Genomic DNA, 25,577 nt, shown 5'->3' on the forward strand with positions numbered 1-25,577 from the left:
TGTGAGTAGAAGAGACACTGAGGGGTGGTGTGAGTAGAAGAGACACTGAGGGGTGGTGTGAGTAGAAGAGACACTGAGGGGTGGTGTGAGTAGAAGAGACACCGAGGGGCGGTGTGAGTAGAAGAGACACCGAGGGGTGGTGTGAGTAGAAGAGACACCGAGGGGTGGTGTGAGTAAAAGAGACACTGAGGGGTGGTGTGAGTAGAAGAGACACTGAGGGGTGGTGTGAGTAGAAGAGACACCGAGGGGTGGTATGAGTAGAAGAGACACTGAGGGGTGGTGTGAGTAGAAGAGACACCAGGGGGTGGTGTGAGTAGAAGAGACACCGAGGGGTGGTGTGAGTAGAAGAGACACCAGGGGGTGGTGTGAGTAGAAGAGACACCGAGGGGTGGTGTGAGTAGAAGAGACACCAGGGGGTGGTGTGAGTAGAAGAGACACCGAGGGGTGGTGTGAGTAGAAGAGACACTGATGGGTGGTGTGAGTAGAAGAGACACCGAGGGGTGGTGTGAGTAGAAGAGACACCGAGGGGTGGTGTGAGTAGAAGAGACACCAGGGGGTGGTGTGAGTAGAAGAGACACCGAGGGGTGGTGTGAGTAGAAGAGACACTGAGGGGTGGTGTGAGTAGAAGAGACACTGAGGGGTGGTGTGAGTAGAAGAGACACTGAGGGGTGGTGTGAGTAGAAGAGACACTGAGGGGTGGTGTGAGTAGAAGAGACACCGAGGGGTGGTGTGAGTAGAAGAGACACTGAGGGGTGGTGTGAGTAGAAGAGACACTGAGGGGTGGTGTGAGTAGAAGAGACACCGAGGGGTGGTATGAGTAGAAGAGACACCGAGGGGTGGTGTGAGTAGAAGAGACACCGAGGGGTGGTGTGAGTAGTAGAGACACCGAGGGGTGGTGTGAGTAGAAGAGACACTGAGGGGTGGTGTGAGTAAAAGAGACACTGAGGGGTGGTGTGAGTAGAAGAGACACTGAGGGGTGGTATGAGTAGAAGAGACACTGAGGGGTGGTGTGAGTAGAAGAGACACTGAGGGGTGGTGTGAGTAGAAGAGACACCGAGGGGTGGTGTGAGTAGAAGAGACACTGAGGGGTGGTGTGAGTAGAAGAGACACTGAGGGGTGGTGTGAGTAGAAGAGACACTGAGGGGTGGTGTGAGTAGAAGAGACACTGAGGGGTGGTATGAGTAGAAGAGACACTGAGGGGTGGTGTGAGTAGAAGAGACACCGAGGGGTGGTGTGAGTAGAAGAGACACCAGGGGGTGGTGTGAGTAGAAGAGACACCGAGGGGTGGTGTGAGTAGAAGAGACACCAGGGGGTGGTGTGAGTAGAAGAGACACCGAGGGGTGGTGTGAGTAGAAGAGACACTGATGGGTGGTGTGAGTAGAAGAGACACCGAGGGGTGGTGTGAGTAGAAGAGACACCGAGGGGTGGTGTGAGTAGAAGAGACACCAGGGGGTGGTGTGAGTAGAAGAGACACCGAGGGGTGGTGTGAGTAGAAGAGACACTGATGGGTGGTGTGAGTAGAAGAGACACCGAGGGGTGGTATGAGTAGAAGAGACACCGAGGGGTGGTGTGAGTAGAAGAGACACCGAGGGGTGGTGTGAGTAGAAGAGACACCGAGGGGTGGTGTGAGTAGAAGAGACACCGAGGGGTGGTGTGAGTAGAAGAGACACTGAGGGGTGGTGTGAGTAGAAGAGACACCGAGGGGTGGTATGAGTAGAAGAGACACTGAGGGGTGGTGTGAGTAGAAGAGACACCGAGGGGTGGTATGAGTAGAAGAGACACTGAGGGTTGGTGTGAGTAGAAGAGACACTGATGGGTGGTGTGAGTAGAAGAGACACTGATGGGTGGTGTGAGTAGAAGAGACACCGAGGGGTGGTGTGAGTAGAAGAGACACCTGGGGGTGGTGTGAGTAGAAGAGACACTGATGGGTGGTGTGAGTAGAAGAGACACCGAGGGGTGGTGTGAGTAGAAGAGACACCTGGGGGTGGTGTGAGTAGAAGAGACACCGAGGGGCGGTGTGAGTAGAAGAGACACTGAGGGGTGGTGTGAGTAGAAGAGACACTGAGGGGTGGTGTGAGTAGAAGAGACACTGAGGGGTGGTGTGAGTAGAAGAGACACCGAGGGGCGGTGTGAGTAGAAGAGACACCGAGGGGTGGTGTGAGTAGAAGAGACACCGAGGGGTGGTGTGAGTAAAAGAGACACTGAGGGGTGGTGTGAGTAGAAGAGACACTGAGGGGTGGTGTGAGTAGAAGAGACACCGAGGGGTGGTATGAGTAGAAGAGACACTGAGGGGTGGTGTGAGTAGAAGAGACACTGAGGGGTGGTGTGAGTAGAAGAGACACCGAGGGGTGGTGTGAGTAGAAGAGACACTGAGGGGTGGTGTGAGTAGAAGAGACACTGAGGGGTGGTGTGAGTAGAAGAGGCACCGAGGGGTGGTGTGAGTAGAAGAGACACTGAGGGGTGGTGTGAGTAGAAGAGACACCGAGGGGTGGTGTGAGTAGAAGAGACACCAGGGGGTGGTGTGAGTAGAAGAGACACCGAGGGGTGGTGTGAGTAGAAGAGACACCGAGGGGTGGTGTGAGTAGAAGAGACACCGAGGGGTGGTGTGAGTAGAAGAGACACTGATGGGTGGTGTGAGTAGAAGAGACACCGAGGGGTGGTGTGAGTAGAAGAGACACCGAGGGGTGGTGTGAGTAGAAGAGACACCAGGGGGTGGTGTGAGTAGAAGAGACACCGAGGGGTGGTGTGAGTAGAAGAGACACCGAGGGGTGGTGTGAGTAGAAGAGACACCGAGGGGTGGTGTGAGTAGAAGAGACACTGATGGGTGGTGTGAGTAGAAGAGACACCGAGGGGTGGTGTGAGTAGAAGAGACACCGAGGGGTGGTGTGAGTAGAAGAGACACCAGGGGGTGGTGTGAGTAGAAGAGACACCGAGGGGTGGTGTGAGTAGAAGAGACACTGAGGGGTGGTGTGAGTAGAAGAGACACTGAGGGGTGGTGTGAGTAGAAGAGACACTGAGGGGTGGTGTGAGTAGAAGAGACACTGAGGGGTGGTGTGAGTAGAAGAGACACCGAGGGGTGGTGTGAGTAGAAGAGACACTGAGGGGTGGTGTGAGTAGAAGAGACACTGAGGGGTGGTGTGAGTAGTAGAGACACCGAGGGGTGGTGTGAGTAGAAGAGACACCGAGGGGTGGTGTGAGTAGAAGAGACACCGAGGGGTGGTGTGAGTAAAAGAGACACTGAGGGGTGGTGTGAGTAGAAGAGACACTGAGGGGTGGTATGAGTAGAAGAGACACTGAGGGGTGGTGTGAGTAGAAGAGACACTGAGGGGTGGTGTGAGTAGAAGAGACACCGAGGGGTGGTGTGAGTAGAAGAGACACTGAGGGGTGGTGTGAGTAGAAGAGACACTGAGGGGTGGTGTGAGTAGAAGAGACACTGAGGGGTGGTGTGAGTAGAAGAGACACTGAGGGGTGGTATGAGTAGAAGAGACACTGAGGGGTGGTGTGAGTAGAAGAGACACCGAGGGGTGGTGTGAGTAGAAGAGACACCAGGGGGTGGTGTGAGTAGAAGAGACACCGAGGGGTGGTGTGAGTAGAAGAGACACCAGGGGGTGGTGTGAGTAGAAGAGACACCGAGGGGTGGTGTGAGTAGAAGAGACACTGATGGGTGGTGTGAGTAGAAGAGACACCGAGGGGTGGTGTGAGTAGAAGAGACACCGAGGGGTGGTGTGAGTAGAAGAGACACCAGGGGGTGGTGTGAGTAGAAGAGACACCGAGGGGTGGTGTGAGTAGAAGAGACACTGATGGGTGGTGTGAGTAGAAGAGACACCGAGGGGTGGTATGAGTAGAAGAGACACCGAGGGGTGGTGTGAGTAGAAGAGACACCGAGGGGTGGTGTGAGTAGAAGAGACACCGAGGGGTGGTGTGAGTAGAAGAGACACCGAGGGGTGGTGTGAGTAGAAGAGACACTGAGGGGTGGTGTGAGTAGAAGAGACACCGAGGGGTGGTATGAGTAGAAGAGACACTGAGGGGTGGTGTGAGTAGAAGAGACACCGAGGGGTGGTATGAGTAGAAGAGACACTGAGGGTTGGTGTGAGTAGAAGAGACACTGATGGGTGGTGTGAGTAGAAGAGACACTGAGGGTTGGTGTGAGTAGAAGAGACACTGAGGGGTGGTGTGAGTAGAAGAGACACCGAGGGGTGGTGTGAGTAGAAGAGACACCTGGGGGTGGTGTGAGTAGAAGAGACACTGATGGGTGGTGTGAGTAGAAGAGACACCGAGGGGTGGTGTGAGTAGAAGAGACACCTGGGGGTGGTGTGAGTAGAAGAGACACCGAGGGGCGGTGTGAGTAGAAGAGACACTGAGGGGTGGTGTGAGTAGAAGAGACACTGAGGGGTGGTGTGAGTAGAAGAGACACTGAGGGGTGGTGTGAGTAGAAGAGACACCGAGGGGCGGTGTGAGTAGAAGAGACACCGAGGGGTGGTGTGAGTAGAAGAGACACCGAGGGGTGGTGTGAGTAAAAGAGACACTGAGGGGTGGTGTGAGTAGAAGAGACACTGAGGGGTGGTGTGAGTAGAAGAGACACCGAGGGGTGGTATGAGTAGAAGAGACACTGAGGGGTGGTGTGAGTAGAAGAGACACTGAGGGGTGGTGTGAGTAGAAGAGACACCGAGGGGTGGTGTGAGTAGAAGAGACACTGAGGGGTGGTGTGAGTAGAAGAGACACTAAGGGGTGGTGTGAGTAGAAGAGACACTGAGGGGTGGTGTGAGTAGAAGAGACACTGAGGGGTGGTGTGAGTAGAAGAGACACCGAGGGGTGGTGTGAGTAGAAGAGACACCAGGGGGTGGTGTGAGTAGAAGAGACACCGAGGGGTGGTGTGAGTAGAAGAGACACCAGGGGGTGGTGTGAGTAGAAGAGACACCGAGGGGTGGTGTGAGTAGAAGAGACACTGATGGGTGGTGTGAGTAGAAGAGACACCGAGGGGTGGTGTGAGTAGAAGAGACACCGAGGGGTGGTGTGAGTAGAAGAGACACCGAGGGGTGGTGTGAGTAGAAGAGACACCAGGGGGTGGTATGAGTAGAAGAGACACCGAGGGGTGGTGTGAGTAGAAGAGACACCGAGGGGTGGTGTGAGTAGAAGAGACACTGAGGGGTGGTGTGAGTAGAAGAGACACTGAGGGGTGGTGTGAGTAGAAGAGACACTGAGGGGTGGTGTGAGTAGAAGAGACACCGAGGGGTGGTGTGAGTAGAAGAGACACTGAGGGGTGGTGTGAGTAGAAGAGACACCGAGGGGCGGTGTGAGTAGAAGAGACACTGAGGGGTGGTGTGAGTAGAAGAGACACTGAGGGGTGGTGTGAGTAGTAGAGACACTGAGGGGTGGTGTGAGTAGAAGAGACACCGAGGGGTGGTATGAGTAGAAGAGACACTGAGGGGTGGTGTGAGTAGAAGAGACACTGAGGGGTGGTGTGAGTAGAAGAGACACCGAGGGGTGGTGTGAGTAGAAGAGACACTGAGGGGTGGTGTGAGTAGAAGAGACACTGAGGGGTGGTGTGAGTAGAAGAGACACTGAGGGGTGGTGTGAGTAGAAGAGACACTGAGGGGTGGTATGAGTAGAAGAGACACTGAGGGGTGGTGTGAGTAGAAGAGACACCGAGGGGTGGTGTGAGTAGAAGAGACACCAGGGGGTGGTGTGAGTAGAAGAGACACCGAGGGGTGGTGTGAGTAGAAGAGACACCAGGGGGTGGTGTGAGTAGAAGAGACACCGAGGGGTGGTGTGAGTAGAAGAGACACCGATGGGTGGTGTGAGTAGAAGAGACACCGAGGGGTGGTGTGAGTAGAAGAGACACCGAGGGGTGGTGTGAGTAGAAGAGACACCAGGGGGTGGTGTGAGTAGAAGAGACACCGAGGGGTGGTGTGAGTAGAAGAGACACTGATGGGTGGTGTGAGTAGAAGAGACACCGAGGGGTGGTATGAGTAGAAGAGACACCGAGGGGTGGTGTGAGTAGAAGAGACACCGAGGGGTGGTGTGAGTAGAAGAGACACCGAGGGGTGGTGTGAGTAGAAGAGACACCGAGGGGTGGTGTGAGTGGAAGAGGCACCGAGGGGTGGTGTGAGTAGAAGAGACACCGAGGGGTGGTGTGAGTAGAAGAGACACTGAGGGGTGGTATGAGTAGAAGAGACACCGAGGGGTGGTGTGAGTAGAAGAGGCACCGAGGGGTGGTGTGAGTAGAAGAGACACCAGGGCATGGTGTGAGTAGAAGAGACACTGAGGGTTGGTGTGAGTAGAAGAGACACCGAGGGGTGGTGTGAGTAGAAGAGACACTGAGGGGTGGTGTGAGTAGAAGAGACACCGAGGGGTGGTGTGAGTAGAAGAGACACTGAGGGGTGGTGTGAGTAGAAGAGACACCGAGGGGTGGTGTGAGTAGAAGAGACACCGAGGGGTGGTGTGAGTAGAAGAGACACCGAGGGGTGGTATGAGTAGAAGAGACACCGAGGGGTGGTGTGAGTAGAAGAGACACCGAGGGGTGGTGTGAGTAGAAGAGACACCGAGGGGTGGTGTGAGTAGAAGAGACACCGAGGGGTGGTATGAGTAGAAGAGACACTGAGGGGTGGTATGAGTAGTAGAGACACTGAGGGGTGGTGTGAGTAGAAGAGACACTGAGGGGTGGTGTGAGTAGAAGAGACACTGAGGGGTGGTGTGAGTAGAAGAGACACTGAGGGGTGGTGTGAGTAGAAGAGACACTGAGGGGTGGTGTGAGTAGAAGAGACACTGAGGGGTGGTGTGAGTAGAAGAGACACTGAGGGGTGGTGTGAGTAGAAGAGACACTGAGGGGTGGTATGAGTAGAAGAGACACCGAGGGGTGGTATGAGTAGAAGAGACACCGAGGGGTGGTGTGAGTAGTAGAGACACCGAGGGGTGGTGTGAGTAGAAGAGACACCGAGGGGTGGTGTGAGTAGAAGAGACACTGAGGGGTGGTGTGAGTAGAAGAGACACTGAGGGGTGGTGTGAGTAGAAGAGACACTGAGGGGTGGTGTGAGTAGAAGAGACACCGAGGGGTGGTATGAGTAGAAGAGACACCGAGGGGTGGTGTGAGTAGTAGAGACACCGAGGGGTGGTGTGAGTAGAAGAGACACTGAGGGGTGGTGTGAGTAGAAGAGACACTGAGGGGTGGTGTGAGTAGTAGAGACACCGAGGGGTGGTATGAGTAGAAGAGACACCGAGGGGTGGTGTGAGTAGAAGAGACACCGAGGGGTGGTGTGAGTAGAAGAGGCACCGAGGGGTGGTGTGAGTAGAAGAGGCACCGAGGGGTGGTGTGAGTAGAAGAGACACCGAGGGGTGGTGTGAGTAGAAGAGACACCAAGGGGTGGTATGAGTAGAAGAGACACCGCGGGGTGGTGTGAGTAGAAGAGACACCGAGGGGTGGTGTGAGTAGAAGAGACACCGAGGGGTGGTGTGAGTAGAAGAGACACTGAGGGGTGGTGTGAGTAGAAGAGACACTGAGGGGTGGTGTGAGTAGAAGAGACACTGAGGGGTGGTGTGAGTAGAAGAGACACCGAGGGGTGGTGTGAGGTGAAGAGGCACTGAGGGGTGGTGTGAGTAGAAGAGACACTGAGGGGTGGTATGAGTAGAAGAGACACCGAGGGGTGGTGTGAGTAGAAGAGACACTGAGGGGTGGTGTGAGTAGAAGAGACACTGAGGGGTGGTGTGAGTAGAAGAGACACCGAGGGGTGGTGTGAGTGGAAGAGACACCGAGGGGTGGTGTGAGTAGAAGAGACACCGAGGGGTGGTGTGAGTAGAAGAGACACCGAGGGGTGGTGTGAGTGGAAGAGACACCGAGGGGTGGTGTGAGTAGAAGAGACACCGAGGGGTGGTGTGAGTAGAAGAGGCACTGAGGGGTGGTGTGAGTAGAAGAGACACCGAGGGGTGGTATGAGTAGAAGAGACACCGAGGGATGGTGTGAGTAGAAGAGACACAGAGGGGTGGTGTGAGTAGAAGAGACACTGAGGGGTGGTGTGAGTAGAAGAGGCACCGAGGGGTGGTGTGAGTAGAAGAGACACTGAGGGGTGGTGTGAGTAGAAGAGACACGGAGGGGTGGTGTGAGTAGAAGAGGCACCGAGGGGTGGTGTGAGTAGAAGAGACACTGAGGGGTGGTGTGAGTAGAAGAGACACTGAGGGGTGGTGTGAGTAGAAGAGACACTGAGGGGTTGTATGAGTAGAAGAGGCACCGAGGGGTGGTGTGAGTAGAAGAGACACTGAGGGGTGGTGTGAGTAGAAGAGACACTGAGGGGTGGTGTGAGTGGAAGAGACACTGAGGGGTGGTGTGAGTAGAAGAGACACCGAGGGGTGGTGTGAGTGGAAGAGACACTGAGGGGTGGTGTGAGTAGAAGAGACACCGAGGGGTGGTGTGAGTAGAAGAGACACCGAGGGGTGGTGTGAGTAGAAGAGACACTGAGGGGTGGTGTGAGTAGAAGAGACACCGAGGGGTGGTGTGAGTAGAAGAGACACCGGGGCATGGTGTGAGTAGAAGAGACACTGAGGGGTGGTGTGAGTAGAAGAGACACTGAGGGGTGGTGTGAGTAGAAGAGACACCGAGGGGTGGTGTGAGTAGAAGAGACACCGGGGCATGGTGTGAGTAGAAGAGACACTGAGGGGTGGTGTGAGTAGAAGAGACACTGAGGGGTGGTGTGAGTAGAAGAGACACCGAGGGGTGGTATGAGTAGAAGAGACACCGAGGGGTGGTGTGAGTAGAAGAGACACCGAGGGGTGGTATGAGTAGAAGAGGCACCGAGGGGTGGTATGAGTAGAAGAGACACCGAGGGGTGGTGTGAGTAGAAGAGACACCGAGGGGTGGTGTGAGTAGAAGAGACACCGAGGGGTGGTATGAGTAGAAGAGACACAGAGGGGTGGTGTGAGTAGAATAGACACTGAGGGGTGGTGTGAGTAGAAGAGACACCGGGGCATGGTGTGAGTAGAAGAGACACCGAGGGGTGGTGTGAGTAGAAGAGACACCGGGGCATGGTGTGAGTAGAAGAGACACCAGGGCATGGTGTGAGTAGAAGAGACACTGGGGCATGGTGTGAGTAGAAGAGACACTGGGGCATGGTGTGAGTAGAAGAGGCACCGGGGCATGGTGTGAGTAGAAGAGACACCAGGGCATGGTGTGAGTAGAAGAGGCACCGGGGCATGGTGTGAGTAGAAGAGACACCGGGGCATGGTGTGAGTAGAAGAGGCACCGGGGCATGGTGTGAGTAGAAGAGGCACCGGGGCATGGTGTGAGTAGAAGAGACACTGGGGCATGGTGTGAGTAGAAGAGGCACCGGGGCATGGTGTGAGTAGAAGAGGCACCGGGGCATGGTGTGAGTAGAAGAGACACCAAGGGGTGGTGTGAGTAGAAGAGACACCGGGGCATGGTGTGAGTAGAAGAAGCACCGGGGCATGGTGTGAGTAGAAGAGACACCGGGGCATGGTGTGAGTAGAAGAGGCACCGGGGCATGGTGTGAGTAGAAGAGGCACCGGGGCATGGTGTGAGTAGAAGAGGCACCGGGGCATGGTGTGAGTAGAAGAGACACCGGGGCATGGTGTGAGTAGAAGAGGCACCGGGGCATGGTGTGAGTAGAAGAGGCACCGGGGCATGGTGTGAGTAGAAGAGGCACCGGGGCATGGTGTGAGTAGAAGAGACACCGAGGGGTGGTGTGAGTAGAAGAGACACCGGGGCATGGTGTGAGTAGAAGAGACACCGGGGCATGGTGTGAGTAGAAGAGGCACCGGGGCATGGTGTGAGTAGAAGAGACACCGGGGCATGGTGTGAGTAGAAGAGGCACCGGGGCATGGTGTGAGTAGAAAAGGCACCGGGGCATGGTGTGAGTAGAAGAGACACCGAGGGGTGGTGTGAGTAGAAGAGACACCGGGGCATGGTGTGAGTAGAAGAGACACCGGGGCATGGTGTGAGTAGAAGAGGCACCGGGGCATGGTGTGAGTAGAAGAGACACCGGGGCATGGTGTGAGTAGAAGAGGCACCGGGGCATGGTGTGAGTAGAAGAGACACCGGGGCATGGTGTGAGTAGAAGAGACACCGATGGGTGGTGTAAGTAGAAGAGGCACCGGGGCATGGTGTGAGTAGAAGAGACACCGAAGGGTGGTGTGAGTAGAAGAGACACCGGGGCATGGTGTGAGTAGAAGAGGCACCGTGGCATGGTGTGAGTAGAAGAGACACCGAGGGGTGGTGTGAGTAGAAGAGACACCGAGGCATGGTGTGAGTAGAAGAGACACCAGGGCATGGTTTGAGTCGAAGAGGCACCGGGGCATGGTGTGAGTAGAAGAGACACCAGGGCATGGTGTGAGTAGAAGAGGCACCGGGGCATGGTGTGAGTAGAAGAGACACCGGGGCATGGTGTGAGTAGAAGAGACACCAGGGCATGGTTTGAGTCGAAGAGGCACCAGGACATGGTGTGAGTGGAAGAGACACCAGGGCATGGTTTGAGTCGAAGAGACACCGGGGCATGGTGTGAGTAGGAGAGGCACCGGGGCATGGTGTGAGTAGAAGAGACACCGGGGCATGGTGTGAGTAGAAGAGGCACCGGGGCATGGTGTGAGTAGAAGAGACACCGGGGCATGGTGTGAGTAGAAGAGACACCGAGGGGTGGTGTAAGTAGAAGAGGCACCGGGGCATGGTGTGAGTAGAAGAGACACCGAGGGGTGGTGTGAGTAGAAGAGACACCGAGGCATGGTGTGAGTAGAAGAGACACCAGGGCATGGTTTGAGTCGAAGAGGCACCGGGGCATGGTGTGAGTAGAAGAGACACCAGGGCATGGTGTGAGTAGAAGAGGCACCGGGGCATGGTGTGAGTAGAAGAGACACCGGGGCATGGTGTGAGTAGAAGAGACACCGAGGGGTGGTGTGAGTAGAAGAGACACCGAGGGGTGGTGTGAGTAGAAGAGACACCGAGGGGTGGTGTGAGTAGAAGAGACACCGAGGGGTGGTGTGAGTAGAAGAGACACCGGGGCATGGTTTGAGTGGAAGAGACACTTAGTACTTAGAACATCCAGAGGGAATAAAACGAGTAGGTTCTTTAGTTGATTCTGTGACTCTTTAATCTATTACTTCTTCACGAATACAGATAGGTGCAGTCAACGTGTTTCGCCTGGTTACAGGCTTCCTCAGGACTCTTGACAAAATGTTGTTATGTTATGTCGCACACACAGTGGTTTGTAAGTACAAGATAGAAGCCTCCATGGGCTTCCCAAAATCCTGTGTCAGGTCAAGCACCCAGTTTGGAGAGACACAGCGTTGCAACTGACACGAGTATTCCACAAAGTTTCTTATTTCAACAGAAAACTCAGTAATTCTGTTGACTGCTGGTAGCCAAAAAGACAGGGTTCTGCGTCATTTCAATCGCAAAGGACATCCATCCATACAAGGCCATGTTCGGCTATGAGTATTCCTAATTGGAATCAATGTTGATCACTTTTTGTAAACGCTAAACACTGGCGGTTGGAATACTCATTGCTGTACAGGGCCTTGTGTTGATGGATGTCATTTCCAATTGAAATGTCTCAGAACACTGTCTTTTTGTCTACAAGCAGCCAGCAGAATTTACCAGTTTTCGATTGCTATAAGAACTTTCGTGGAATACTCATGTCAATTACAACGCCGTGTTTGCTCAAAACTGTGTGCTTGACCTGACACAGGATTTTTGTAAGTCCATGGCGACTTCTAACTGTACTTAAAAACCACTGTGCATGTGACATAAGATCATGAAATTGTGTCAAGAGCCCTGAGGAAGGCTGTAGCCAGGTGAAACGTGTTGGCCGCACCTACCTGTATTCCGTGAAGAAGTAATGCATTAAGGAGTCACAGACATGGCTAAATTAACGTACCTGTTTTATTTACTCTGGCTATTCTATGAACTAATTTTCATAAGAATACTCTGTATTGTTGCCTCTCCTTTGCATTCTAACATTTAATTAATAGGCAATTGGTAGCTGGCCATCAGAGGTGGGAAACAGTGTTTCAAATTAGAGTTAATAATAACTCTTCTGGTAGTGCGTTAAACGGGCCCCCTAGCTGCCAATACTTGTTCGGTTCCGAGTGAGGTCTAGCCTCAAAGGCCAATGAGAATAGAGGTGCGAGCAGTCACTTTGCGAAAGCCCATGTTGGCATGAAGACAACAACAGTGACTTGTGTGCAGGTGGAATGCTCACCGCTGACTATACAAAGGCCCCATAGTGAGAAGCACCATACATGTACTTTACGTGGATGTCAGAGCAGTGCCTTTACAGTAAAACAGTTGAAGTGAGGTGAGACACTGGATTATTGAACCTCAATGAGCTGACCAAAACGAGGTGATAAACTGGTGGAGCACACTGGCCTGGTCATGGTGAGAGAGACCTATCCATTACATATGGAATGTAGTATGTAAGGTGAGGCATTTGAGAAGGAAGGGCACTGGAAGAGACACTGCATTTGCAAGGCGGAGATGTTTGGGCTTGTGACTCCTAGTGGTTGGAGGAATTTTGGAATCTAACGGTGGGCAAAACTCTGATGCCTTTTGTAAATGTAATGAAAGGAGTTGAGACCCTGCAGAGAGTTTCAGCACTAACATTTTACATGCAGAAACGAGGGAAGTTGTCTATTACTTGGGGAAAAAAAAGACTTTTGATAATTCTTTAGAGGCACTATTAGATTGGTTGACAGGTCATGGTAAGGAAACCTTTAATACATGCAGTAGGAGCTGAGAAACACATCTTCTAACTGTTCAGAAAGCAACTGATTCAAAGAAAGAATCAATACCATATTTATAAAGTGATTTTGAATAGTACAGAGCTTTGGATATTTCAAAAAATCTGTGACTAGACCAGTTCTTTTTTTAAGTTGGAAACACCAGGATTACAAAATGGGATTGAAACCAGGTGTGCCATATCAAGTGAGGATTGCATGAACAAATTGATGTGAGGAAGTTATAAGGCATTCTGAGGATGTCTTTTGCTATAAGGTAGGAATGTTGTACAACTATGAACCTGAAATTAAATGGAAGAAAGGTGCTACTCCTGTAAGATTTTGGCTAAACAAAAGTGCAAGATGTGGTCGATGAAGAGGCAAAAGCATGTTGGAAGAAATTAAGTAAGAAGGCATAGTAGGGTATGTGGAATCAGCAGAGTGGTTACCCCCATTAGTGCTCATCTGCAAGATAGATGGAAAGTTAAGATTTTGTATAGATTTAACAAAGCTGAATGGCAGTTATTTGAGGGAGATCCTTTATCCAACTCAATGAGACGTTAATGGTAGGTGGGGTGATATTCTTCACAAAAGTCCTTCATATTCATCTTCACTCAGAATTCAAGGTCAGACCTCATTTATTATAGTGGAAGAGGCATTCCAATTTAAAATGCTACCATTTGTGCTAGTCTTGGGAGCGTTAGTATATTGTGTATGTCTATTTCCAGAATTACTAATATAGCTTTGGAAAAAATTAAGATGAGCATAAAAGACATTAGATCCTACTGAGCATTTTATTGGATTGTAGTATTTATATAGTAGTTACTACCCCTGTGTGGGACAGTACTTTTTTTAAGCTGATCTTTTATTGTGAAAATATAATAGCACTGTAAGATGCAGAGAAACTAATATGTGGGACACAACCTTTCAGAGAAAGGAGTCTAAAATCTAATGTGGTAAAGTCCATTGGAAAGTCATTGACACCCAAAAATGAGGACAAATTGTTTGTTGGTTGTTATTGAAAGCTTTTTGTTATTGAAAGTTTCTATGTCACATCTGCATATTCAAATAATTTGTATGTGCCTAGTTGAAGCAGGCAAGTTGTTTGGGAATTGTCTCAGGGAGAAGCCTTTGAGTGGGTGAACGGAGCCATTTTTAATGCAACAGTTTTAAAAGTATTCCAGACCCTCCTGATGGTAAAGGGTAGCTATTACAGCTCAGGGATTATTCCCATGAAAAGGGGAAGGCTTGTATTATGCTTTGCAATGTGGGAGTCCGTTGTACAGTATACTGTACACTAGTATGACATTGCAACATTAGCAAAGCCTGGGTACCTTCTAACCTCAGTCTCGAGTGTCGGGAGCTGGGCATGGCTTGTGAAATTGCCTCTTTATGGGGTTACTGACCGCTACATAACCCTTCCCATGTTTTGAATCTGGATATGTACTCCCATAGTAGATTGTTGATACGTACACATTTCTCCCACCCAAGGTATTGGGGACCCAACTCACGCAGATCATCGAAGAAGGTCTCAACGCCATCTTCGCCGATAACAGAGCAGACGAGCCGCGCCTTCAGGAAGGTGCTCCACTTATTAACCAGCGACCGAAGGCCACCGTTGTCATTCTGTGGACAGAGAGGTGTTCATGTCAGTTGAAGTCCATGGATGAGCTTCAGTGAGGCTTCCTTAGCAGTCACTCCCATCACCACTACCTGACTCACTCACATGTTCAGTCCCTTTGATTTAAATGTGCCCTCCCACCACCCACATCACGAACAAAATATGGTCATAACCATCATTATGCCTCAAAAACCCCACTGACCATTCATCTACTCAGTGAACACACTCTCAGTCCGAGCTCTGACAGTCCCCTTACTTAGTGTGAGCGTTCACATATACCTCACCCAATGTGAGCCATGATCCTGACTTCAGTCAGTCTCAGCCTCTGCACTGACCTCAGTCAGTCTCAGCCTCTGCACTGACCTCAGTCAGTCTCAGCCTCTGCACTGACCTCAGTCAGTCTCAGCCTCTGCACTGACCTCAGTCAGTCTCAGCCTCTGCACTGACCTCAGTCAGTCTCAGCCTCTGCACGGACCTCAGTCAGTCTCAGCCTCTGCACGGACCTCAGTCAGTCTCAGCCTCTGCACGGACCTCAGTCAGTCTCAGCCTCTGCACGGACCTCAGTCAGTCTCAGCCTCTGCACGGACCTCAGTCAGTCTCAGCCTCTGCACGGACCTCAGTCAGTCTCAGACTCTGCACGGACCTCAGTCAGTCTCAGACTCTGCACTGACCTCAGTCAGTCTCAGACTCTGCACTGACCTCAGTCAGTCTCAGACTCTGCACTGACCTCAGTCAGTCTCAGACTCTGCATTGACCTCAGTCAGTCTCAGCCTCTGCACTGACCTCAGTCAGTCTCAGCCTCTGCACTGACCTCAGTCAGTCTCAGCCTCTGCACTGACCTCAGTCAGTCTCAGCCTCTGCACTGACCTCAGTCAGTCTCAGCCTCTGCACTGACCTCAGTCAGTCTCAGACTCTGCACGGACCTCAGTCAGTCTCAGACTCTGCACTGACCTCAGTCAGTCTCAGCCTCTGCACTGACCTCAGTCAGTCTCAGACTCTGCACTGACCTCAGTCAGTCTCAGCCTCTGCACTGACCTCAGTCAGTCTCAGACTCTGCACTGACCTCAGTCAGTCTCAGCCTCTGCACTGACCTCACAGTAAATTACAGGCTGCAGACTGATATCACTCAATCTCAACGTCCACATCCTGATCTCTCTGGATCCCAGCCTCCAAACTGACTGACCTCACTCAATCTGCTGTGCCATGTCACTCCCTTTCATCTTACCTCACTCCCTAATAAAGTCCTCCAGAGGCATGGCTCCACCCCTGATCACTCACACTGACCTTCCACAGCCTTCACACTGAGGTTTCACACATTCTTCACTCCCTCCACCAGCCGTGCCTCAGTCTGTCCTCTTGCACCACATGCCGTACTCACCAGACAGACCCTGCCAATCCGCGACAAGATGGCCGGTCCGTTGACCCCGTCCATCGCCTTCTCTCGGAACAGGAAGTAGAGCTTGTCATCGTTGTGGTCCGAGCTGTCGGGGATCATGTGGGCGTGCAGGAAGACGGGCTCTGTGGAGACAGCGAGGAGAGTGACACATGGACGGTGGCACCCAGGGGCTGTGGAGGGGCCACAGCACTCCAAACAGAAACAGAGCACACAGGACATGGTAACACACACCAGACCAAGAGTTCACACCCAGGGTCTTTGTCAGACTTTAGTGAGCATTTCCAGCCTTCACAGAGGAAGCTTGTACACCTGCTATTGGGGTAGACCTATGAACCCGGGGCAGTATCTAGAATATAGCACATTACAACACGATGTAGAGTGTGGCTCACTGGTTAGAGGAGGCAGACCTGGAAGCAGAGGTCAGCCCGGGACCAGGGTTCAATTCCCGGCTCGGCGGGGTCTTGAGTCCTAAAATGTCCATGGACTCGACAATTCTGGCTCCGGTGCCTACTCGACTCACGGGGTCACACTCTGTGACTCTGGGCAATAGCTTGCTTAATCTCCACGACGGCCCCTCGCGGCGGGATGCCTGGCTTTCACCTTGTGGACACCCTGCTGGGGTTATCTCACAGGGGAATACCAGGACGGGTTCCCTAAGCAAGCGCTTAGAAACCGCTTGGTGATTTGCGCTATATAAATTCCTGTACATTTACATTTACATTTACATGTATTACATTGCATGCTTTTACAACGCGGTTGTTACAATGACCGCGTTGTTAGTACATGATACATTTACATCGCAAGTCATTAGAACGACTTGATATAGGGTCACGCTGGACATAGGAATAGTATTTACTATTCCTACTCCAGTTTGGCAACAGTAGGGAAGGTGTTTGGAATTCATTTCCAATACCTTAGCGCCCCCTACAGCAAGTCGTTCTAATAACTTGCGATGTAAATGTATTGCGTACTAACAACGCAGTCGTTGTAACAACCGTGTTGTAATAGTACTGCAATGTAATGACAGCGTTGTAAACGCTGTTTCCCCAGTATCGATGACCGCTGGACTCATTGTCTTTAGAAGTGGAGTTACAAGGGTGGCTCCTCCATAGGAGCGGCATAGCGTCGCACCGCCTGCTGCGAGTGCAGCAGGCAAATAAAATAAATAAAATGGCATGTCAATGCCATTTTATTTATTTGCCACCGCATTGGCTCGAGCCGTATATAGTGCCACCGCACTGGTTCAAGTCATATACAGTGCCAGGGAGTGGCTGAATCCTGCAATTGCAGGGTGACTGCACTGGTTTACAGTGCGCATGTCCGATTGGCCGGCTGTCTTCCGGCGGCCAGGCCAGCAAGCGCACTGTAGTCCCAGCAATCCAAAGGCTGTGAAACAGCCTGGGGATTGCTGGCACAGGCCCCCAGCCTCAAAATGAGCACTGGGTGAGCCTGCTCCCACCAATCCTGGAGTTGCTTTCACAGCATGAAAGCAGCTCCAGGATTGGTTGGAGTTCCGTTTCACAAGCAGAAAGGAAGTCCTTCCTTTTCCTGCTCGTGGAAGGGAGAAGTGCAGTAGCGGTCGTGCTCCAGCTCCGCATTCATGGTGAGTTGAGTGCCTTCAGAGCCTACCATTTTTTATTGAAGCTAGCCGCCACTGAAATAGACATCGGTACTTCCCTACTATAGTGCGGGCAGGTCAATTTTGTGACATAAAGCTCCTATTAATACATAAATATTTAAATGTACACACAGTACAGGGAAAGTTTGAAGGCTACACCAGGAGGAGGTTAACCAGGGGAGGGCTCTTTAGGGCTGCTGTGAACTTCTTGACTGAGGATCAGGCCCTCATGGGGGGAGTGTGAGCTTGAGTCAAGGGGGGCTGGCAGGTATATTAGCCTGCACCTCAACACAGCACAATCAATCAAACAGGATTTATAAAGCGCAACTAATCACCCGCAAGGGTATGCGGGAGCTGACAGCCAGGCTGCACGGGGGGCATCAGTTGAACAGCCAGGTCTAGAGTCCCCTTCTGAATTCCAGAAGTGAGGGTGAGATCTGGAGGAGGAGGGTGAGGCTGTTTCAGGACTTCGAGGTGAGGTAGGAGAAGGAGCGGCCTCCTCTGTTGCTTCGGCGGATGCGGGGGTGCTAGAGAGGGAGGCAGAGCGCAGGGGTCTGGAGGGTTGGTGGAAGCTCAGTCGGTGGTTGATGAAGGCTGCTCCTTGATTGTAGAGCGCTTTGTAGGCGTCGGTCGGCATCTTGAATTGCCGTCTCTTGTGGACGGGGAACCAGGGGAGTTTCCTCAGGTGAGGGGTAATGTGGGTCTGTCTGGGGAGGTCAAGAATGAGTCTGGCTGCTGAGTTCCGAATATTCTGCAGTCTCTTGAGGAGGCGTATGGTAATTCCCGCGTAGAGTGCGTTGCCGTAGTCCAGGCGGCTGGTGAGGAGGGCTTGGGTGACGGTGCGTCTGGTAGAGATATGGAGCCACCTGAAGATCTTTCGCAGCATACGAAGAGTGAGGAAGCTGGCGGAGGAGACTGCCTTGATCTGGGCTTTCATGGTGAGGTTGCTGTCCATGATGATGCCGAGGTTCAGGTGTCGTCTGTGGGAGCGGGTGAGGGCCCTAGCTCAGCATGCCACCAGGCGTTGTCCCACTGGAGGTTTTGTTCCTGAAGGTCGGTACTTCTGTTTTGTGTGTGTTGAGCTTGAGGCAGTCGCTTTACATTCAGTCGGCAACGCTGGTCATGCAGAGGTGGAAATTGGACCTCGTGGTGAATGGTTCTTTGGATAGAGAGAGAATGAACTGGGTGTCGTCTGCGTAGGAGATAATGGCCACTCCGTAGTTTCTGATGATGTTGGCCAGGTGGGTCATGTAGGTGATGAACAGAGTGGGGCTGAGGGATAAACCTCGAGGGGTGCCGCAGATCAAGTTCTTGGGCTCAGAGGTGAAAGGTGGCAGGCGGATTCTCCTGTTTTCGCCCAGTGAGGAAGGATACACTCCATTTTAGTGCACCCTCTCGGATTCCAATCTGATAGAGCCGATTCATCAGGGTGTGGTGGGACAAGGTGTCGAAGGCAGCTGAGAGGAAGGGGAGGATTGGGTCAGCCGCTTCTTCCCGGTCCAGGAGGGATCCGATGGGGTCAGTGGCTGCGATCAGGGAGGCTTCGGTGCTGTGGTTCGTGCTGAATCCATATTGGGAAGTGCCCGAATATCGTTGTATCTAGGTATTCTGTGAGTTGGTGGTTGATTACTTTGGGGGCCCTGGACCCCCAAAGGTCGCGGAGCTGCCCCCCAGCACAGCATATACCAAGAAGTGGCCTTCATGCAGCCTGAGCAGGACCTTCAGGGCTGCGAACGGCCGGAGCTGGTCAGTTTATATATATTTAGGGGCAAATTTATGCCCCTCTTGCTCCGCTGGAGAGTCACTTTTTCTGACACACTGGAAGAGAAAACCTTGAACTCAGGGGGCATATTTACAAGGCCCCTGCGCCACCGGAGTGTCTCTTTGTTTGACGCTCTGGTGGCGCACAACGCTGAACCATATTTGCAAGGCCACCCTGCGTGGTTTTTCATGACCTTGTAAATATGGTCACCCTTCACGCATTACTGTGCACGACAGGGGCGTTCCATGGGCGTTTCTGTGGGTGTTGACAAACAACAACCCACGCATTCTGACGCATTCCCAGGCTCAGAAGGTTTAGTAAATCTGTGAACGCGTCAGATTCTAACCACTCCCCAGGGGAGGCCTTAAAGTGGCGCAACAGGAGCGTTCTGCCGCACGCATAGGAGGAGGAAAAGGCCATCAATGATTGCTTTGTGCAGGAAGGTGTCCCTTCCGGCACAAAAACATACATCCCGGCAATGCTGGCACCCTTGCACCATGGTGAAAGGGGGCCTGCGTTGGCGCTAGGCAGTTGATTGTGCGCCAGCGCAGAGGAAAACACAGGGATGCGTCATATTACTGTAAATACGAAGCATCCCAGCACTTTCCTAATGACGCAACTCGGTGCAGCAAGATGGCTTGCAGCTCCGCATAGTTTTCTAGTAAATATGCCCCATATCAAGGAGGCCACGCAAAACCCCTGTGCATGGCTTCATAGATGTGGTGTAACGTAACACAGTGCAAATCGAGCGTTGCCTTACTCTGCGCTCGGGAGGCGTTCCATGGGCTTTGCGGTGGATGCTCCCACGCAGCACCCATGGATGTTGACGCTTCCCCAAATTTACAAGACCGTATAAATCTGAGGATTCGCCAAAACCTTACGACTCCTGAGGTGAGGCGTAACAAGGAGAAATAACTTTATTTCTCCTCGTTTATTCCACTTTTTATGTGTGCTGAATTCTACAGCACACACTGAGGAAAAAGCCTCTCAGGAAGGAGCACAAAAATTTCTGGCAGAGGAGGCTCAGAGCAGGGTCTCTGGCCTGAAGAGGGTGGCAGCACCACTGGATGTGTGAGCGGCACCGGAGGGGCACTGCGGGCATGCACCATGGCAGCCACGGATGGATGAGAGCACAGAGGAGCATGTGGGACTGTTGGACTGGGCCCTTCTGGCCGGTCCACCCCTGAAGTTTTGCTTGTTAAATGTGACCTGGGGATGCTGCCTTTATGCTCCTAGCGCTGGGAGCGCTCTATTCTTCCAGCCGGTGCCCACCCGGCATTTGCCCATTCGTGTGAGGGGGCCCGAGCCCCCAGCGAGTGCCTACCTCGCTTGCCCCGTCATTGCTGCCCTTATCGAGGGATCCTGGCCCTCGTCAATTTCCCCAGTGTTCACCGCCGCAGCCCGGGACCCCTCGTGAGGCCCGCCCCCGCCGCACTCTGAGTGGCTGTAGGCCCGGGCTGGGCTGATGACGTCTCCCCGGGCCGCGCTCTGATTGGCCGGCGACCCGGGGAGCTGTAGAGGCGGAGGAGAGAAATGCAGGGGGCAGCGGGAGCCTACTCCGTGCCCCTGCGTCTCACCAGAAGACTGGCCGCTTCCCCCCCGGGGCCCCCAGGAGCGAGAGGGAGCCCCGGAGAGCGAGGAGAGACCGGCGCGTCTGCCCGCCGACCGGTGAGTGCTGCAGTAGGGGAGGCGGGGCTTCGGGGCACATTGCCGGTGCCCGCCCCTCCCCTCCAGCGCGAGCACACATGTGCTTAGAGGCCCGCGGGGCCCCCAGTGATGCCGGGTCCCCCGAGGGGGGCCCCGCCTGCCCGCAGCTTTGTCCCGAGCCCTGAGAAAGCTCCCACGTGTCCTGAGCCCCGAAAGGCTCCAGCTATATTTTATCCCCTGAGCCCCGAGAGGCTCCAGCTATATTTTATCCCCTGAGCCCCAAGAGGCCCCACCTATATTCCCCGAGCCCCGCCAGGCTCCATCTGTATTTGAGCCCCCGAGCCCCGAGGAGGCTCCCCCACGTGACCCAGTGTCCCGAGCCCCGAGAGGCTCCACCACGTGGCCCTTGCCCCTTTCGAGCCTGCGAGGCTCCGCCCAGTTATTCTCGAGCCCGAGAGGCTCCACCGTTTGGCGCCTTTTTCCTCCGAGCCTGCGAGGCCCCAACGTACCGCCCTCATCATCTACAGCTGCCCAGCACTTCATGGGCAGCTGCCCCGTTTAGGTTTATTGCTGGCTACCTGCAGCCTGCCCTGAACATCGTGACATTGCCTGTTGGAAGTATCGATTAATGTTAATGTGACCCTGAGAGTTATTACGTGTTGCCTTCTGATGATGCCTCTGTTATGTTATGTGCTTGTCATTCCTTCCCTCCTAGATACCCTATGCCTCATGTATGTTGCTTCTGGTTAGAGTGAGTTCTACTGCTAGTTCTATTAAGCTCCAGGTTGTCATGTGTTCTAATGCTAAGCTCCTGGTTGTGATGTGTTCTACTGCTAGTTCTATTAAGCTCCAGGTTGTCATGTGTTCTAATGCTAGTTCTAGGAAGCTCCCAGTGGTTATGTGTTCAAATGCCAGTTCCATCATGTGCTTGTCCCTAGCAGTGGCCCCATGGCACTGCCCTGTATCTGGTCCCTTGTAAACCCTGCCCGTGCCCCTGGCACCTTGTAAATTGTGTATCCCTGTCTACGTGTGTTCTTCAATACAAAAGCTATTTTCATATATATCTTGTGTGGAGTTTCTTTTGTGGGGGGGCCGGGAGGTTGTGGCTGGGGGTGCGTGCGCAAATGCTTTACACATGACCTCCGAGATAGGCCTGACTGCTCGTGCCAAGCTACCAAGGGGGTGAGCAGGGGTTGTCTTGGTGGGTGACTTCCCTACCCTAACTAGAAATGGCGATCTCTGCCTGGCCTTGGCGCAAGCCTTGGCCGACCAGGGATCCCATTTCTAACAGGGACCATGAAGCAGGGGCGGTGCAGAATGACCACAGGTGAGTCCTGACCAGAGGACAGCAGGACAGACGGACCTCACGACTCACCGTTCAGCCAGCGCGAGTCGTGCTGCTCCGTGCGGATGGCGTGGCGGCTTCCCATGGTGCGGAACACGGCGGCGTCTGTGCCCATGAAGTCCACCTGGACACCAGCATAGAGATTGCCATCTGCAGAGGAGAGAGGAGCCAATCACACCAGGCGGTGGGCTGTGCAACGTGTTACAATCGGAAGCCGTCAGCATCAGCACCTCGGAGCACCATGCAACACACCTCAGAGCGCCAGGCAACACACCTCGGAGCGCTAGGCAACACACCTCGGAGCTCCACGCAACACACGTCGGAGCGCCAGGCAACACACCTCGGAGCGCCAGGCAACACATCCCGGAGCTCCACGCAACACACGTCGGAGCGCCAGGCAACACACCTCGGAGCGCCAAGCAACTCACCTCGGAGCGCCAAGCAACACACCTCGAGCACCAGGCAACACACCTCGGAGTACCAGGCAACACACCTCGGAGCACCAGGCAACACACCTCGGAGCGCCAGGCAACACACCTCGGAGCGCCAGGCAACACACCTCGGAGTGCCAGGCAACACACCTTGGAGCTCCAGGCAACACACCTCGGACTGCCAGCCAACACACCTCGGAGCGCCAGGCAACACACCTCGGAGCGCCAGGCAACACACCTCGGAGCGCCAGGCAACACACCTCGGAGTGCCAGGCAACACACCTTGGAGCTCCAGGCAACACACCTCGGACTGCCAGCCAACACACCTCGGAGCGCCAGGCAACACACCTCGGAGCGCCAGGCAACACACCTCGGAGCTCCAGGCAACACACCTCGGACCGCCAGGCAACACACCTCAGAGAGCCAAGCAATACACCTCGGAGCTCCAGGCAACACACCTCGGCGTGCCAGGCAACACACCTCAGAGCGCCAGGCAACACACCTCGGAGCTCCAGGCAACACACCTCGGAGCTCCAGGCAACACACCTCGGAGCGCCAGGCAACACATCTCGGAGCGCCAGGCAACACACATCGGAGCACCAGGCAACACACCTCGGAGCACCAGGCAACACAGCTCCGAGCACCAGCCAATACACCTCGGAGTACCAGTCAACTCATCTCGGAGCACCAGGCAACATACCTTGGAGCACCAGGCAACACACCTCGGAGAGCCAGGCAACACACCTCTGAGCGCCAGGCAACACACCTCGGAGCGCCAGGCAACACACCTCGGAGCGCCAGGCAACACACCTCGGAGTACCAGTCAACACACCTCGGAGCGCCAGGCAACACACCTCGGAGCACCAGGCAACACACCTCGGAGCACCAGGCAACACACCTCAGAGCACCAAGCAACACACCTCGGAGCGCCAAGCAACACACCTCGGAGCGCCAGGCAACACACCTCGGAGCACCATGCAACACACCTCAGAGCTCCAGGCAACACACCTCAAAGAGCCAGGCAACACACCTCGGAGCACCAGACAACACACCTCAGAGCGCCAGGCAACACACCTCGGCGCGCCAGGCACGACACCTCGGAGCGCCAGGCACGACACCTCGGAGCACCAGGCAACACACCTCGGAGCGCCAGGCAACACGCCTTAGAGCTTGAAGCAACGCACCTCAGAGTGCCACGCAACACACTTCGGAGCACCAGGCAACACACCTCAGAGCTCAATGCAACACACTTCTGAGCTTCAGCTCCATGCAACACACCTTAGAGCATCATAAACACACCTCAACGCTCCACCCAAGCGCTATGAGACCAAGAGTCGCTCCCCACACTCTAATACCCAGACTGTAAAAGTTGGCGTCCCTCCTATGGCAGGCGCCTGGTTTCCCAATGCAGAGACCCTGGATGCCTCTTCTCAACCCTCAGTGATATACACAGGCTGAATGAGAAGTTGCTGCCTCCTGTTGGCAATTTGCCGCCAAGAATAGATACCATGGAAAGCACACGTGGCCGGGCCACACAGCTTTATATATGTTATGTTATGCTAGTGAAGCTTTTAAAGCACACTTATACCCTAGGGTGTCCTGGCGCTGAGCACTGTCGAACCAATATCCAGATGGCACAGGGTTATTCGGAAAACATCGAAAAAATCAATGGGAGAGCAAGAGTATGCAGGACGCGTCCTGTCCCCAGATGCAATATGGTGAAACCATGTGGACTCGCCCACTATGTGTATGCGATTCTCTTAGTCACTGTTTAGTGGCCCAGCCGGGACGCCGAGGGACCGCAATCAGGTTTACCACGGAGGACTCTTCGTTACCAAATCGGTCATGCTTAGTGCCTCATCCCCGAGCCCCGTATACTGCCCTACAACCATGTAGCATTGAATTTTTTGCTACTCAAAAGTGTCCGTAAGAACGCCGACACTTTCCTTTTTATTGACCACACACCTTAGCAAGTGTGTAGGAAAAACACTGTTTTTTCACGTGGCAACAACCTCTTTTCGCCACTCACTATTCACCTTTGGTCCTGAAGAAAGCCCCGTTAAACACCTAGAGGGGGCTGAAACATGTAGACCGCCACACATAGGCCAACTCATAGGATAATTACCCCCTTAGTAGTTGCATTACACATACTTTTAATCAATACCCTGGGCCGCCAATAATAAATAGATAGGTAAGGATTCTCAGAGGTATTTTTAATCCTTTATTTTCACCCACATCACACTGCTGCACCAACACCCGCTCTGCTGTTACCAGGCGTCGAAGCACAACCAGGTGGTACTCGGCCGCCTGATTGGGACCCCGATGATGAAGCATGACACCAACCAGGTTGGTGTGCGAGGGGTCTTTTAATAACACCTAATGGGTCCTAAATCCAGGCAACTAGACAGTGACTAAGAATCGCATACACATAGTGAGCGAGTCCACATTGTTTCACCTTATTCGGAAAACAACCATGTTTTCAGCCCCTTCCTGAAAGAAAGGAGCTTGGTGGTGTTCCTGAGATGCACTGGTAGGTTGTTCCAAGCTTTTGCAGCACAGACGATAAAACTACTGCCGCCCCACCTAGCTTTCTTCACTCTGGGGATGGTCACCTGCTTTGCTTCCGAGAAACGCAAGGTTCTTCCGGGGACATACCATTGAAGATGATTCTTCAGATAGTCTGGTCCACTGCTCCTCAAGGACTTAAAAAACGCGCAGAGCGCTTTGAACTGTGCACGTTGTTTTACTGGGAGCCAGTGAAGCTGACGGAGGCCGTTCCTGACTGAGACAAACCTAGGTGTGCCCGTTATCAGCCTGGCTGCCGCATTTTGCACCAGCTGGAGTCTGTACAGATGTTTCTTATGTATGTATGTGTCTTGTAAAGCGTACTGCTGCCCTGAGGCATCCCGGCGCTGTAGACCGCTGGGGAACCCGTACTGGTTTTCCCTGTGGGATGGTCCCTTCTGGGTATCTCCAAGGTGAAACCAGGCATCCCCGGCGTCTGTGGGGGGCCGTTGTAGAGATGAGGCAAGCTCATGCCCAGAGT

At 53.5% G+C, this 25,577-nt stretch overlaps 1 protein-coding gene across 1 annotated transcript in view; it reads right to left on the bottom strand.

Moving 5' to 3' along the window:
• The window catches only part of LOC144785725 (semaphorin-3F-like), a 472,039-nt gene that overhangs the window by 83,842 nt on the left and 362,620 nt on the right, over nt 1–25,577 (bottom strand). The window contains exons 7-9 of the mRNA XM_078664515.1: nt 22,131–22,250; nt 15,711–15,850; nt 14,223–14,337 (exon numbers count right to left, since the gene is read on the bottom strand). Of these exons, the coding sequence (XP_078520641.1) occupies nt 14,223–14,337; nt 15,711–15,850; nt 22,131–22,250 (375 nt within the window). The remainder of the gene's footprint in view (nt 1–14,222; nt 14,338–15,710; nt 15,851–22,130; nt 22,251–25,577) is intronic.

Source organism: Lissotriton helveticus, chromosome 10, assembly GCF_964261635.1.
Source record: "Lissotriton helveticus chromosome 10, aLisHel1.1, whole genome shotgun sequence".
Taxonomy (NCBI): Eukaryota; Metazoa; Chordata; class Amphibia; order Caudata; family Salamandridae; genus Lissotriton; species Lissotriton helveticus.